The sequence below is a fragment of the Filicampus tigris genome, chromosome 8, assembly GCF_054856515.1.
Source record: "Filicampus tigris isolate MCC_2025a chromosome 8, RoL_Ftig_1.0, whole genome shotgun sequence".
Classification (NCBI taxonomy): Eukaryota; Metazoa; Chordata; class Actinopteri; order Syngnathiformes; family Syngnathidae; genus Filicampus; species Filicampus tigris.
In genome coordinates this window covers 12,158,802-12,175,100 of record NC_141224.1, presented here as the reverse complement: position 1 = coordinate 12,175,100, position 16,299 = coordinate 12,158,802, and the positions used below count along the sequence as shown (strand labels likewise).

At 43.1% G+C, this 16,299-nt stretch overlaps 1 protein-coding gene across 7 annotated transcripts in view; it reads right to left on the bottom strand.

The window, feature by feature from the left end:
• The window catches only part of plekhg4b (pleckstrin homology domain containing, family G (with RhoGef domain) member 4B), a 40,897-nt gene that overhangs the window by 19,359 nt on the left and 5,239 nt on the right, over window positions 1-16,299 (bottom strand). For 3 of the 7 annotated variants that reach the window (XM_086038924.1, XM_086038923.1, XM_086038922.1), the window contains exons 3-4: window positions 12,485-12,629; window positions 861-1,058 (exon numbers count right to left, since the gene is read on the bottom strand). Coding sequence is in view for 2 of the 7 variants with exons in the window: in XM_086038919.1 (XP_085895045.1) it covers window positions 861-1,058; window positions 6,179-6,247 (267 nt within the window). In the remaining 5 variants the exon portion in view is untranslated. Of the gene's footprint in view, window positions 1-860; window positions 1,059-6,178; window positions 6,368-11,521; window positions 11,718-12,484; window positions 12,630-13,215; window positions 13,306-16,299 lie in introns of those variants that run through there. The other 4 variants (XM_086038919.1, XM_086038921.1, XM_086038925.1 and 1 more) reach the window with 3 other exon arrangements.

Here is a 16,299-nt window from a genome sequence, read left to right as displayed (position 1 = left end):
GTCTTTCTCAACACCCCAGCCATGCGACTTCCGAGTTAAGTATTCCTCTAAGTTGAACATGCTAAAAAAAGGGGGGGGCATCATGACCAGGCATCATGACCAGAGCTGGGCAGTCCGTCCCTGGGCCGGACCGGTCCGACCCTCCGGCCCGGCCGGATGCCCATTTTTGGGGCAGAGGGGTGGGGCGTGACAAATTAAAAAAAATGGCTGGACTAAGCAATGCCGGAAGTGGATTTTAGTCCGGCCCACTAATCGGCCCTCATGCCAAATTTTATCTCAGCCGACTCAGTGAAAGGCTTCTTTTTAGGGTTTTTTCAAAACAAATTGTGTCCGGGAGGAAAATCAAGCTGCGCGCAGCACTCAAGTATGACACTGGCACATCATGCACTTCCCTACTTCCGGAAATACGCCGTAGCAAACCTGCTGTGTAGTGGTTTGCTGGTATGCTTTTATTTTGAAGGCAGGGAAGTGTGAAGGAGGGCGGGGTGGAAAATAAGTAACTTGTTGCTTGCAGACTTGTCGTCTGTTCGACCCAAATAATTATACAATATGACAAAACCATCATCATGGCTCGCAACGGAAGTAAGTACACACAGCTGGGTTGTTGTGTCTTTCACAACTTAATAACTTGGAGAAGTCTCGCAGCTCAGCTTCTTTTTATTGCGTAAACGGCAGGTGTAGGTGGGAATGGGGCGGGGGCCGACAATGGTTATTAATTTGGCCATGGGGTCGCGGCCGGAAGGGTACCCAGGTCAAGGGTGGAGAGTCGCGGCCGGACAGGCAAAAAAGGGTCAAATGCCCAGCTCTGATCATGACTAAGATGAAAACGTAGCGTCCATTCACAAAAATTAAACACTCACGCAAGTTTCTTGTTGGATGATCTGAAGAATCCTCTTAGCAGGAAGCAAGAAGTCGATGAAGCAGCGGAGGCCGTCTCCGCGGTACTGTCTTTCCACCACACTGAAAAGCTGCCAAAGGACGGTGGAGGCGGTAGCGCTGAAGGGCCGGTACAGGGCCGACAAGGTGCTTTGGATACAGCTGTCCAGAGATTCGGCGTCCTGTGAGAAACACCGAAATGTTGCGTCAGGTGTTTGACAAAGTTGCAGTTCGGTTCACTTTGGTTTTGTGCTTTTATTTTAAAGAGGAGGTCAACCCAAAAATGTTCTTTACAATAATATGTTCTATGCAGCCTCACTAGTCTAAACGTGATATTCTGATTAATATTGTATTTGTTGAATACGAATTAAGTAGCATAGCCCACCTGTTTCCGTCCATCTCAGGAGGCAGCCATTTTGTCACTTGCTGTCGACTAAAAATGACATCACAGTTGCTCAGGGCTTAGGTAACAACCAATCACGGCTCGAGCTACAGAAAACAGGTGAGCCGTGAGTGGTTTTTACCTGAACGCTGAGCAACTGTGATGTCATTTTCAGTCAACAGCAACAGACAAAATGTCTGCCCCCTAAGAAGGATAAAACGGGTGGATATTGCTTCTTAACTCATATTCCACAAAGGCAATTGTAACCAGAATGCCGCGTTTAGATGACTGCGGGTGCATACACCATATTATCGTCAATAACATTTTGGGACTGATTTCCTTCTTTAAAGATTTTAAAGATAATTAAATGAACTAATTTACACGATATCCATTTTTTGCTCTCCACAGCAGGGATACAAATTATATGAGTTGCTCAAGGCCAACAGAAAATTATCACTTCCATTCAGAAACGTTTACCATGTTGCATTATTTGGCAGATTACACTGGTATTCTGTCACACGGTCATACCGTCTACACACATTGCAGTAAAACCACAAGACAGATAAGTGTCCACCATCGTAGAACATAATGTGACAAGCTGACCTGAACTCTTGTAGATATGACTATTCAAGCAAGCGAAGACTTCTCATAAAATGTATACTATTTCACAATGAAACTGGATCCGAAAGAAATAATGTTTACATTTTTGTACCAGATTGATTGAGAGCTGAACATGAATGACCGCTATTATGACTGCAGATAAATAAGCTTATTTACAGACTGAACATGATCCCATGTATTCAGGAAGTTGTATCGTGATAGGAAACATGAGCCAGGGATGGTCTTTCCATCAGACAGAAGGGAAACACCTGGACCAAGTGACGTCACTGTGAGCGGACACAAAGAGCACAACTGGAAAGTCCGCCCAGTGCGATGTGACCTTTCAATTTTTTTCATTATCTGACCTATACATGATCTGACAGGTTAGTAAATACATTTGAACATTAGCAGAGCACATGTCCGACGCGGCGCATGGAGAGACTGATCTGAAGTGGCAGTCATGTTCACGACTCAGGCATGGCTGCCGTTTCAGGAGGGAGTCAAGGCCAAACATCCTTCTGCTATCTGTCCTTCCCGAACGGAACACAACAGCGGACGAGACATCTGCCTCGAGCGATAACCGCGCAGATAGACCGAAAAAGCCAGGGAAAGTCCCACCATTTGGCAGCTGTGTACAATGTCGATGAACATTTTGGTACTTTGACTTGGTCACATTTGCATGACAATGTGAACTCAATCAAAGCATCCCATGTGCTCCAGTGGTTTAAGTCAGACAGCGCCGTGTTTCACCCTTTGTGGGACCGTTGATCTAAGCAGCTCAGTGCTGTTTATTAGAGGAGATTGAGTACAGTTCACTGCGTTGGTACACATGCCACGACTTGGCTACAAGGCCCTCATTGTGATCGCCGCCTCCCTAAGTGGTGTGTGCAGTACAGTGTTGGTCTCCAGAAACAAAGCGCCCACCTCCATTAGTAGTCAGACAGCACTTAACGGGACCGAAATGTCTCTAGGCTTTAGTCAGTTGAAGAACAACGTGGTGTTTTATGAGGAGTATGCAAACAATGGGAGGAAAGCCTTCGTGACACAGTGAAGACGGGTCAGTAGGTTTCCTTTTTTAGGTTCCCAAGGTAGGAAAAAAGTGCAAGTAGCGACTTGAGGTTTTCAAGCTAGCGCATGTGAGAACAATCCAAGTCCTGTGTTAAAGAGCGACTGTAGCCATTGCCAACAAAGGTCACCCAGCATAACAATATTAACCACACGTGCACAACAGAATGACATCAGTTCTGATTGACAGTCAGCCACAACGAAACGAAAACAACAAAAATGTTGAAATATATTATTGTCTTAGTAGTTTGCAGTGGTGTGCGCCCAAGGAGTCGTCAATTGAAGAGTACAGAACTAGCATCAAATTTAAAACGACACTACTTGAATTTATTTTAACATTGGTGAACAGATTGACCTTGGCAGAGGTCAGTTCTCTTGATAGAAGTCTCGCACTAGATCGCCGACCGTGCGGGTGTAACTAATGTTGTGGCAGGTGAGCGCATGTGCATGTCTCAGCAGAATGAAGGAGCTCAGCTGAGCGCAGAGGAATGCAGAGGTTGTCTTGCTTTAGACCATCGGCCATGACATACAAACAGTGAGGGAAGTCCCGCCCTTTCATGATTCCAGGTCTCATTGGTAAATTGCTGCCTGTGTGATGGAGGTGAATGGTGGTAATTAGTGGCCTCTGGATCCAGGTGTGATTCTTGCGTCTGCCGCATCAGCAAAACAGCTGTTACCGCGGTGCTATAGAAAGAAATCCAAGGATTTACTATGTCACGCAACACAGCGTTTTCTTTCGAACATCAAATTTGCCTTCATCCAATAGTTTTTAAGTTGGGAAGAATATTTGAATAAAGAGATTTTACACAAAGGCTGCATCGCAGAGAAAGGTGGAGTGAGAGTGATCGAGAGGTGCTCACCAACTCATTTAATGGGTCACGGGCACAAAAGGCTGCCTACCAGGCGTCCAGTGGAGCATGAAGCCACCAGGGGGGTGTAACTGGAGAGCCTCCGGCTACCGACAGTCTCGCAGGCAGCAGGATGACGCCAAAAGGCCGCAGGTTGCCCGGACCTGCCAGCCCATTTAAAAGACCTGAACTCTCAGCATTGATGATGTTTTTTGGGGGTTTTTGGGGAACTGGTACAAATCAATGGTGAGTGTTGTTGTTGAGGTGTGTAACCTTTGCTTGAGAGCAATATGCAGCTGATGCTTACCACATATACTGCATGCTACATGAGTACAGTGCAAAAGGCTGTGCTAACATTGGAATTGCTTTTAGTTTCACCTACTTGAAAGTGAATTCATCTTTATACTGTATGTGTGTTACAGCCAAAGATGAGAGGACAACAGTGTTTTGCTAGAGTAAAAACAAGACTCTTTAATAAGGGCTATCACTTCATGATAAATGTTGAATTTTCTTTACAAGAAAATGTTCTATGCAGCCCCACTAGTCAAAACACAGCATTCTGATAACATTGTGTTTGTGGAATATGAGTTAAGCAGTAAAATCCACCTGTTTTTAGACATCTCAAGGGGCGGCCATTTTGTCACTTCTGTCGACTGAAAATGACATCACAGTTGCTCAGGGCTCAGCTAACGACCAATAAAGGCTCAGCTACAGAAAACAGGTGAGCCGTGATTGGCCGTTACCTGAGCCCTGAGCAACTGTGACGTCATTTTCAGTCGACAGCAAGTGGCAAAATGGCCGCCCCCTGAAATGGCTAAAAACAGGTGGATTTTGCTGCTTAATTCCTATTCCACAAATGCAATATTAATCAGAATGCCGTGTTTAGACTAGTGGAGGTGCATTGAACATATTATTGTAAAGAATTTTGAGGGGGTTGACTTCCGCACTGTTAGCTCAACATTTCAAGAAGCCTTGAGTGAAAAAACTGACCACCCAATTATTTACACACAACAGACACATTTAGGTCCAGAAATATTTGTACAATGACAGAGTTTCTATCCATCTATCTATCTATCTATCTATCTATCTATCTATCTATCTATCTATCTATCTATCTATCTATCTGTCGATTTTATATCCCACTAGAATGGATTTTAAAGACATGACTGAAGAGTGGACTTGGAGCATTAAAGTAAAAGTTTTTTCAAAAGTACAACAGTTCCCATTTAGCATAAATAAAATAATAACAACGACCCTGTTTTAGGTGTTCCACTACAGTAAATAAATGTCATCCAAGTTTCAAAAAGCTCATAACTGGGAACTTACATTTTAAGTATGACACCTACAATGCATTTAGGGAATCACAACTGTGCCGTGGTTCCTAGTAAGAGCTGCTTTAAAAACATTCTCACAATAGTTAAGAGAAAGACTTGATTTATGTTGTCGGCCGACTGATGTCTTTGTCTGACAGGATGTAAACAACACTTGCTGCAGGATATTGTTCTTGAGCAGCCCATGCTAACCTCTTTAACTCAATGCGTTGGTATTCCACGACATTCCTCAACACACACTTGCGCACGTTTCTTTGCATTAACGGTAAGAGTGAATACGAGTGATTCAATTGATCTGGGAAGTGAAGGCAGAGTGAAAGCAGATCAAGAAAAAAAAAATCGGTTGATTCCTGCGCAGGGCAAATATAGAACGGGAGCATACCAAAACAAGTCGGGAGTTGATCAAGGAAAGTTACTTATCAGTGAGGATAGAAAGTCGTGTACTTCACTGACCCCAGCAGTGATACGAAGCATGCACATTTTGTTTTCTATTGTTTGAGCATTATCACATGCGTCTTAAGACCAAGAGCATTTTAAAAGGGTTGTAGTAGTTCGGCCCACAAACCAAGTCGATTACCAAGAGCAGGAACCAAATTCACCCTCAAATTCAGGGGAGCCTAACTTTATCCAGTTGTTATTGTAATCCAATAGACTGAGGGACAATCAAATGTTCTTCTGAGTGAACACAGGGTGATTCTTTGCAGCAAGATAGCTGCAAATACTGTACATGTACGCTCATGTACACTACCCCGTACAAATTGTGGCACAAAATACAGGCAATCAAAAATGTCTACAGAAACAGCGTATGTTTTTTTCATTCTCTAATTGCAAACAAACAAATGTGGACAAACACGCTTTTCATTGGACAGCTAAAATATGCAACATCAGCGACCACATTGTTCCTCGAATTGTTTGTTGCAAATACAAACAGACAGCTGCTATGCTTTAGGGCTAAAGAATCTGTGAACAGCGACAGAAGTATGCACAATAACGCATGTGGAACAACTCCAAAAGCTCGATACCCAGTTCACGCCAGAACAAGTCACCAAGTGTCAAAGCACATGTCAAGCCCATACCTTAATACTCAGGTAGTTGTCACAACTCCTCGACTTGGCTCTGGAGTGCATTTTGCCCAGTGACAGCATTTAGGCACCTGATCAAAATCCCAGCCAGCCTTTTGACGCCAAAATAAGTCGTATCAAATCCAAGCTGTACAATCAGCCCTGCGCTGCCCTCTCACCGGGTCCATTTCCAGCTCTTGTGCTTTGCGGCAGCTGGAGCTGAATAAACTCCTGCCGGGGTGTGAGAGAGGCAGTGCATTGGAGTCCCCGTCACTGTCACACGCCCTCCCCCTATGCAGAATACTACCCCCCCCCCTCGCTCTGCCTCTCTATAGCCTCAGCTGGATAAATGCATTCTGCTGCAACTCATCATTCGAAACATACACACACACACACGCACACACACACTACCTGGTAGTGTCCCAAACTCTCCACCCAGCAGGGGTCGGACTCTGACTAACTCTTCGGTGGCCCACTGACCCCTTGCACCCCTACCTCCACAAGCAGCTCCCAACACCCCTCCTGGCCACAATGGGCCCTCTTTTGTCTCCACAATACAAATGGACTAGGGTTTCAGCTTATTCTGCTGCTTTTCAAAGGGGGAAAAAGAAAGGAAGACATCAGCACAGGATTGGTGGTTCAGGTCACTCACGACAATAGCATTCCCCTTCAATTTTGTCAGGGGAAAACCCAATACTTTAACTCGCTATTACAAGCCCGTGACATATGAGGGGACATACTTCTGCTGAGGGAGATAAATATGACATCTTTGAAGCAGAATGAACTTGGAAGATAAATTAGCCGCAACGGTGGGTGAAAGGTGCAACAATTTGTTCGAGAATTCGGTATGTGTGACTGACAAAATACTCAGCTCTCCTTTTGCATAAGTTGTCTGCAGTCAAATTAATTCAGCAATCCCTTCAATATCTGATATCAACTCTACAAAATGTATCTGCTCCAATTCTCATGATGTAACACGGGACTCTGAAAATTGCAGTGCTCTGCATAAAATGGCCCAAATTCCTGAATGGTTAAATGCCGTGTCTTTGAGAGCTCTTCTAAAATTAAATCTGAAAATTTGCAACTTGATTATATCTGTGTTAAAGAGAAGTCAACAATTTTTCCCCCATGTTTAAAGATGGCATTCTGATTAATATTGCGTTTATGGAACATGAGTTAAGCATTAAAATCCACCCGTTTTTGTCTGTCTCAGGGGGCGGCCATTTTGCCACTCGTTGACATCACAATTGCTCAGGGCTCAGGTAACGACCAATCATGGCTCAGCTTCAGAAAGCAGGTGATTGGTCATTACCTGAGCCCTGAGTAACTGTGATGTCACTTTCAGTCGACAGAAAGTGTGGCTAAAAACGGGTGGATTTTTCTGCTTAACTCATATTCCACAAACACAATTGTTATCAGAAGGGTGTGTTTAGACCAGGGGTGTCAAACTCATTTTTGTCACGGGCCACATCATAGTTATGGAGTCCCTCGGAGGGCCGTTACGATTGTGAACCCGTATAAATGCGCGATTGCCTTACCATATAGACACAACAAATGGATGGATAACCATTTGTGAAATTAGAAGCCAGGATTTGAAAGGAGGAATTGGTAACAAATGCTTGCAATATCTCATATGTTGTGTTAACCGTGAAGACTATTTCAAAGGAACATGTCAAATCAACACATGATTTGCCTTCGCGGGCCACATAAAATGATTTTGGGGGCCGGACATGGCCCCCGGGGCCTTGAGTTTGATAGCTGTGGTTTAGACTAATGAAGGTGCATACAATATCTTATTAATATTTTTGACTTCCCCTTTAGATATTACAAAAACTCTGACATTTTCCAAATACTTGAGGACTTCACTGTACACACACTCAGTAAGCAAAGCAGTTTAGATGCCTTGTAAAAAAAAAAAAAAAAAAAATCACATTAAGCCATGTTGCTTAGACAAAGAAGGTAGTGAGAAAAGGTAATCAAATTGATTTATATTTAGAGAGAGGCCCTGCCTCCTGCAGGGCCTTGTTAAAGCAAGACACACAATAAGTTAGACGACGACACACTGTCTCCTGCTGTGGTAACGCAGCACACATTGCATCACACTTTAAACTTTAAACTTCCATAGTAGGAAGGTATAAATAACTATTGTTATAGTGCATTTAGTCTCGTGTAAATGGTTGCTGTATAATCTACTGGATAAACAGAAGCAAACATACCTCACATACACATTCTACAAATACACACTCCTCCTCTGACAGAGTCAACCTGTAATTTGTGCTAGCCGGGCCATTTGCAGTGGCTACACTGTCAGCAAGGGCGGGCTTTTCTACTTTCATCCCCACTCGTTTTCTCTTTCGCCTTCTTTTTAATCCTCACTTATCTAATTACGTTGGAATTGCTGCACATGAGCAGCAAAAAAAAAAAAAAAAAAAAAAAAAGGAGGGAGGGGTTCAAGTGGAAGTCAGCATGCATTCTCGGTTTGGGCCTGAGCGAGAGATGCAATCGTGTCACGTCAAGGATGCCCTCTATGGTTGTGTTTAATCCCAATGTATAATTTGGTGCGAGCAAGCGAAAGTGCAGGCGTGTCTGCATGGTCTCATGGTGAGAAGTTATGTTTGTGACATTATGAAGCAGCTAGTCTGGAACAAGAAACAGAAAGTTGTCGGAGTGAGTGCAGTCGTTACTTTAATACTGGTGAATGTGATATTTATCAAGATTATATATTCCATATGCGGATTGGGAATTTTAGCAATTCAGATTCAATTATCTGTAATGGTTATTGAGCCAATTCCTTCTCAATTATCACTGGGTGAGGGAATGAAATACTATAAATGATGTGATGTCATTATCATTATATGACATCACAACTTGGCACTTTACCCTTTTTTGCCAGTCCGTCCTGCGTCCGTGAACTGGGTACCCTTCCGTCCTCGTCCCTCCGTCTTTATTCATAAAAATAATGGTCCTCCGACCCGTCAGTCCTCGTCCTTTTAAAGCGCTTCCGTCGATCAGACCCAACGAGAACATACGGTGGTCTTGCTTTCTAAAAGAACCCAACACAACACGTTCAACACGTACTTGAACCGGTTAGGGACGAATAGAGGGACGGACAAATCCCCCCTTCTGTCCATGCTTAGGCCGTCCTTTTTCAAAAACTTCTCATCCTCCGTCTGTCCACAAAATGAACCATTCGTCTGAACCATTGGGACGGAATGCCCAGCTCTGTACAGTGGTACATCTACCTACGAACGTCTCTAAATACGAAATTTTCAAGTTACGAAACGCCTCAACAGGAAAATATTGCCTCTTGTTACGAAAGAAATTTCAAGATATGAAAGGTAAAAATACAGTATGGGCTGCCACTCGCAGCTCCGGAGTTTCCTGAACGCAACATACTCATAGCTGCTCTGCCATTGGCTAGACTAGCATCTTCCTGGCATCCCATTGGCTAAGAGGGACCTCTACCGTATGTGTCTATGTGTGCAGATAGACAGGTAGATAGATAGATATGTGATAGATATGTCTATGCAGCGTCCTCGTCATTCGCCCCTTGGGCCATGAGGTGTTCCGATAGTTTGACGTGAATTAGAAACGAGGAAAAGAAAAAAAGGAGAAAATCTGTTTTTTTTGTCCATACAAACGAAGCAAGAGTTAATAGAAAAGTATGAAAAGGGGATGCGTTTGGTTGACCCCCGCCAAAGAATATGACAGTCCCCACGTTATTAAATCAGTTCTTTACAAAACGCCAGGCAAAAAACACTTCTGAGAGAGAACATGAACCAAAGAGGGCAAAAAGCGATGAGGACAGCAATTAAAAGGTAAACGACCATCATTTGTTTGTTTTTACATTATGCACAAGTCTCATTTATTGTGCAATAATCTAATTGTAACATGTATTTGTTACATGTTTTGATACATTTTTATGATTTATAAAACATTTATGTCTGAATATTGGGGGGGCTTGGAACGTATTAGGGCATTTATATGCAAAACAAAATTTTCTACTTAAGAAATTTCTTCCAGAACCAATTCATTTCATAAGTTGAGGTACCACTGTATAACATTACATGAAAGTGATGAAGTATTCCCCACCTTTAATGGAATTAAAGCTTTGCAAGTGAAAACCTTCTCTCTCTCATTCCCAAAAGCTAAACTCTCTTCATTCTAATACACAGTAAGTTATATGCAAACATGGACATACAAGTATTTTTGGATGTCTCCTGCGTGACTTTTGTCTCCCATGTGTCCACCAGACAGTCGACAACTTTAGCGTCTCAGGACTTAAAGCTGCATTTAAATTCAGGAAGATTTATCACTCCCAAAATAAAGGTTTCTGTAGGCTGTGGCACTGGACACCGTAATTACCAATATGTTTAGATTCAAAGACGTCGGTCACTTGAAGATCGGCTCTCTGTTAATATTGTTTGCGCAACGACAGAAATGAAACTTTTCCTGTTGTTTTTCCGCGCAGAGCCTCAAGATTTAAAAATAGCCACGTTTACGCAGGCTTCTGGTAAGGATTATTTATGTGATGTGAAGAAACGATATGCCCGTCTCTTGGGTGGCATGTCATCTGATAAAACTATCATGGGAACATATTGGCCAGATGTGACAAGAGCAGCAGCTTTCATCGTTTTTTTCATGCTCACATCTTACCCGACAAACACAAATTGATTGAACAAAGTAGCTTTTGGGGTTACAAATGTTGCTCCTGCTTTGCGTGTGAACACGCTCCCACATACTGTAATTGTATCCCGCTGTCATTCGAACGGCAAAAAGGTTCATTTCAGCTACACGGTTGCCTCAGTCAGTGTGATACGGCGCACTTCTACATCACTGCTAAGTACAATTATTATCTTTGTAAATGCAGACATTTCATTGAATCACTCTAGACAATTCAATGCAGTGCCGTGAGAATGAAATGGGGAGTTTGAAAATAAGAGCGTGAAATGAGTCACGAGTGGAACGTTTAGAATGAAGTTAAGGCAAATGCCCTCTTCGCTGTAAACGGGGTAGGTGGTCATTTGCAATTACGCGTACACATACGCACACCAAACTGTGGAATGTGACACTTTGGTCCTATCTCACTTCGAACCGACCTCATAGTGGCACGCAGGCCACCCATCAACAGTAGCCATGAAAACATCATCTTCTCTTAGCGCTCACTCCAGCACCCGCTTTTTTAAAACTCAAAACTCGCATCACACGCAAAACCACCTGGTGAAAGCACTTGAGGTACACACATTCCAAGTTACCGAGCCACTTTTTTTTTTAACCAAGAAGTAAAAATGAATAGAACCGCGTGAGACAGTTTTGTTCTATACTATCTATCTCTATTATCGATGCATCTCTACTTACAGGTCACATTTTTTGGAGGCTCTGACAGCATCGTTCATCGCTGCCTTCCATCCAGCCGTTTCATCTCATATCCCATCACCGTTGCAGACGTACTCGCTTGAAGATCCCATGCGAACTGTTCCTCCTCTGTCCCGAGCCACGGTGTCACCACACAAATGCAAACAGCTACGCAAACACACGCACACCCGTTCGGCTCCGGCGCACATGTGAGGATACTTTGAATCAAATTTGGGGTCTCTCGCGGAAATGATTGGGACGCAGCTGTTGCGTGAGCCACCCCGAGATCGTGCCACCTGTCACAGAAGCGACCCCCCCCCCCCCTCGTCACATAATGTACCTTAACCCCCCGCAGTGTGGACGTCTCACTCCAACACAAAAGCCTGTGTTTTCTCTGAGCGCGCGAGCACAGGTGGCCAGGTCGAGTTACAGAGGCGGCTCCCACACTCTTCAAAGTGCAAGCTTGGGCTGACAGAGTTCATATGCAGTTTACATAGTGCAGTGTGACTAGGGAGTTCCTAATTAACTATTCAACACAGAGTGTTCACACTTTAAAAATCACTTCAATAGCAATAGTTTCGCTCGTCCTTGCACAGACTTGCCTGAATGCCCCTGCTTGAATTAACAAGAATTTAGGATCAACCCCGACCAAAAAAAAAAAAAAAAAAAAAAGGAACTGACTTACTGCTGCTTATCCCATAAGGCCTGCTGTGAAGTATTGCTTTGATCCACAGTTTGCAAAACCAGTGCCACAAAATCTGTAAACAATGACTCATGTGACATGTCATTATATAATGCAGAAAGGTCAGGAATGGTTGACCATTTTTGGTATACGACGTAAAATCACGTACAATTCAAAGACTCCACCGGCTTCTATGCTGATTTTTCCCTATTACCGATTATACGGGCAGAATGTAACCAAATCAGCAGTCAAGGAAGTCACAGTTTTGAGGATAAAGCACTCACCTCCGGCCGCAGTGCAGTTCTGCACTCTCAGTGTTAGACTCTCTGGGCTGCGCGGGGCTGACAGCTGCCGAACCGGTGGAGAAGACCTGCCCCCGAGTCCTGCAGCAACCTGACGTGTTCCATCAAAGACACTGCCGAGAATGGCCTGAAAACAATCGCAAAATGAAAGCAAGGCCAGACAGAAGGAAAAAAGTTCTCCCAGCCCCCTCGCCAGCACCACATCCCCCCCCCCCTCCACCCCCTCCAGGCATCCCAATTCCTCGTTGGGGCGTAACCCAGGCGTTTTATCTGCGCCCATCTCCTCCTGTGTGTACACTGTGATTGGAGGCCAGAGAGGTGCAGCTCAACTGGGCTGCCATGTCAACACGCTTAACACCAAACTATATTCCATGTAGGGCAATGCAGTAGCCTTGTGCAAATATGAGAGATTCCATCATCCCTATGACTTTGCCATTCACAGGTGCCATATTGAAATCTGCTGAGAAAATAAAGGACAAATGTGGCAATAAATGAACAAAAAAGTTTGCAAATGAACCTCACAAACGCAGAAGCTGACAAGAGCGCAGTCCTTTTGAAAGTAGCAGACGTCCTGCACTGTCATATGGATTACTAGAGCTACTCAGCGAACACCTCCAGGTGTGCATTCCACACCGGTAAGGAAAGGTGGGAGCCACTCCTGAATCAATACAAATTGCTGACTTCTCTCCCTCCGTGTGAGGACACTTGCATACCTGAGCTGAGGTAAAGACTGCAGGAGCAGGGTTAAGTGCCACTTGCTTCAATTCACCGCAGTGTGGTTCGGATCAATCGATCAATGTGCTCTATGAGGGATGGAAATAGCTGAGTCGGCAAATGTAAATAGGGTGACATCATAACAATGCTTGTCAACACAAAACAGGAAAGTTTTACTGTTGATCAGTAAAAAAGAAAAAAAAACAATGTGCAAACCGGAAACATTGTTCAATAAACATGCTTAAAGAGGTTTCAACAAAGTTAAGAGTACATTTTTCTTCAGATTTTGATGCCAATATTTTCATTTTTACTGAAAATGAAAATCGGCTCCAAATATCGATTATCGGCCTCCTTGACTACTAATAATCGTATCGGTATTGGCCCTGAAAAAAGCATATCGGTCTATCTCCATCAAGAACGTCATTTTTTTCTTTTGATTCTTGTCATCCCATTACAATGGAACACACAAATGACAAATCTCTCCACCCTACACCAGCGTAGTCTACCATGACAACTGAGACCGGTGCGAAATGAGTAATATAACGAATTGATCCAACCTGTACCTATTTGGTTGAAACAAGGCTTTTAGGGTTATGTGTAGCCGACAACTTAAAAACAAAGGAAATGTTTTTCCTATGCAATTTTTAAAATTTTTTTCGTACACATGAAAGTGCCAAAAGGAAAAAGCTCGGACAGGCTTGCACAAAATGACTGCTCTATGCACGCCAGGCCAGTAGTTGGGTATCTCATGAAATGCACGCACAACACGTGTACACTTTTCTACAGAAGTATTTTAAGGACAAGCACTTGTACAACACCGTATTTTTCGGACAGTAAGTCACAACTTTTTTCATAGTTTGCCTGGTCCTGAGACGTGGACTCAGATGCAACTCGTAAATCGTATTTTTCGGGCTATAAGCCGCACCTTTATATAAGCCGCACCCACACTATTTTTAAAAAAATAATGAAAAAAAAAAAACCCCACATATAAGCCGCACCTTTAGATGTTGAAAAATTAGATATTTACTGCATATACAGAACGATTTTGAACTGTAAATATACAGATTATTTCCTAACAGTGCCTTTTAACACGGCAGCAACTTTGCTGAATAAAACGGAACGGAACCAAGAGAAAATAAAGTACTTATCTTCATTTCACTGCCCGCTGCCACTCCACTTTGTCAGCTAACGTCCACCTTTTATTGCTCTACTTCCGCATACCACCTAATTCATAACCTAGTGCATAGCGCCCTCGCCTGTGGAACTCCTCCACTTGCAGTCACATTCTGTTAATGGCAATTGTATTGTAATTCCGGTTGGAGCGCCCCTAGCGGTGGAAGAAAAATCCACAGAAGAGCCGCACCTTTATATAAGTCGCGTGGTTCAAAACATAGGAAAAAAGTAGCAGCATATAGACTGGAAAGCACGGAATATTAAAATTAGAGCTCGTACTGGTACCCAAAGTCACTGTTCCCTAATCGTGTTGACGGCAGCGAACATGTTCCAGTTGGATTCGAAACTTCTGCTTCAAACTACGGACGCTTTACTTTTTAGTTTAAAATGGCTAACCTGAACTAAAATCATGTGTCGCAAAGGTAGAAGCTTGGTGGGTTACTGCACCTTTTCGTCCTGTTACTAGTAAAACTTTGTTGTGGTGGAAGCTGTATGCTAAATTAACGATACTTGTATGTCACATATCAGTTACCGTGACGACTCCTTCTTCCATTTCTTCTTCGACTTTCTTTTGGCGGTTGGCAAATACGTTTGGTGCATTTATGCCACCTTCTTTAGGATGCTAAAGAGGTGGCCAACGGTGGATTTTGGGTGCCGGTCCGAGCTTTACTGGTCTTGGTCTCGGTTTCTGTCACATAAATTCCCACAAAAAATGCATTTTATACTCCAAAGCAACTATTGTTTTCATCTTCATTATGCATTTTTTGACTGGTGCGACATATACTCCACAACGACTTATAAGCCCAAAAATTTGCCACAAAATTATCATTTATTAATTACAAATATCTTTGTTCTTCTACCTAATTCAGTGAATTTTAGTGGCAGGTGGACCAATTAAATGCTCCTCTGTTAGATGGCAGAAGGCCCAGTACAATAAACCTGTGTAGACACCTGTTGCCATTCACACAATAGAATAAGTCATGGTTTCCTGTGGTTATATCAGATCAGTGTGTTCAATTAAACAGGCCCATATCTTGCAATGAGAAACTAAATGTGTGAGTACATTCAGATGACATATTTCTTTATCCATACCTTTTGTGACATTATAGTTCGGTTGTGTTCTGTCAATTTTTTTTTTTTTGTAAAATGGGTTCCTTGGCGCAATAAAGGTTGGGAAAAATTGGTTTTAGTTGTGATATTCCCATGTGTCCAGACTGCTGTGTGTACACTAGTCCGAAATGTAGAAAAGAAATAATATAATATATAAAGAAATAATATATATTTTTTTTTTTTTACTTGCTTACTGATAGTATTTTCAAATGTTTGCATTTTCAGACTTTAAAATGCCTTTGTCACTTAAAAGCTGCCAAAGCAAGACCCTTTCTATCGATTTTCACTTCCGAGCTACGTCATCTAAACGCCCCCATTTCCCTCTGTTGGCCAAATCTCAAGCAAAACCACCCAGCCAGCAGTAAAAACTGCACCTCGCACAGCTCTGTAAAGTTTGCAGGAGGCGGAGTGCCACGCAACAGCCGCGAATGGTAAAATGAGGGGAGGAAGAGATAGAAGGCTCATCTTTGGTCTGGACCGTACACCTGGTCCACTCTGGGTCTTTAATCTTGGTGAGGAGGGAGCAGAAATTAGAGGCTCGGCTCCCACATCCCTCATGCTGGACCGAGTTACCACGCTGGCGTTTAAACATTCACCACACATGAATCACTGGCAGGCTCAAGTCAAGGCACTGTGATACAAGAAGAGTGCTTACAAATTCCAACAGTGTAATAAAAGGAGCTTGGAATGGTTTAGTGTTTTTTTGTTTTTTTTTTTGCCTCTCACACCTGCTGTACTCATCTTGAATCAAAGTTTATTAATCTAACATATGAGAATATATTCTGTCATGGGCATTTTTG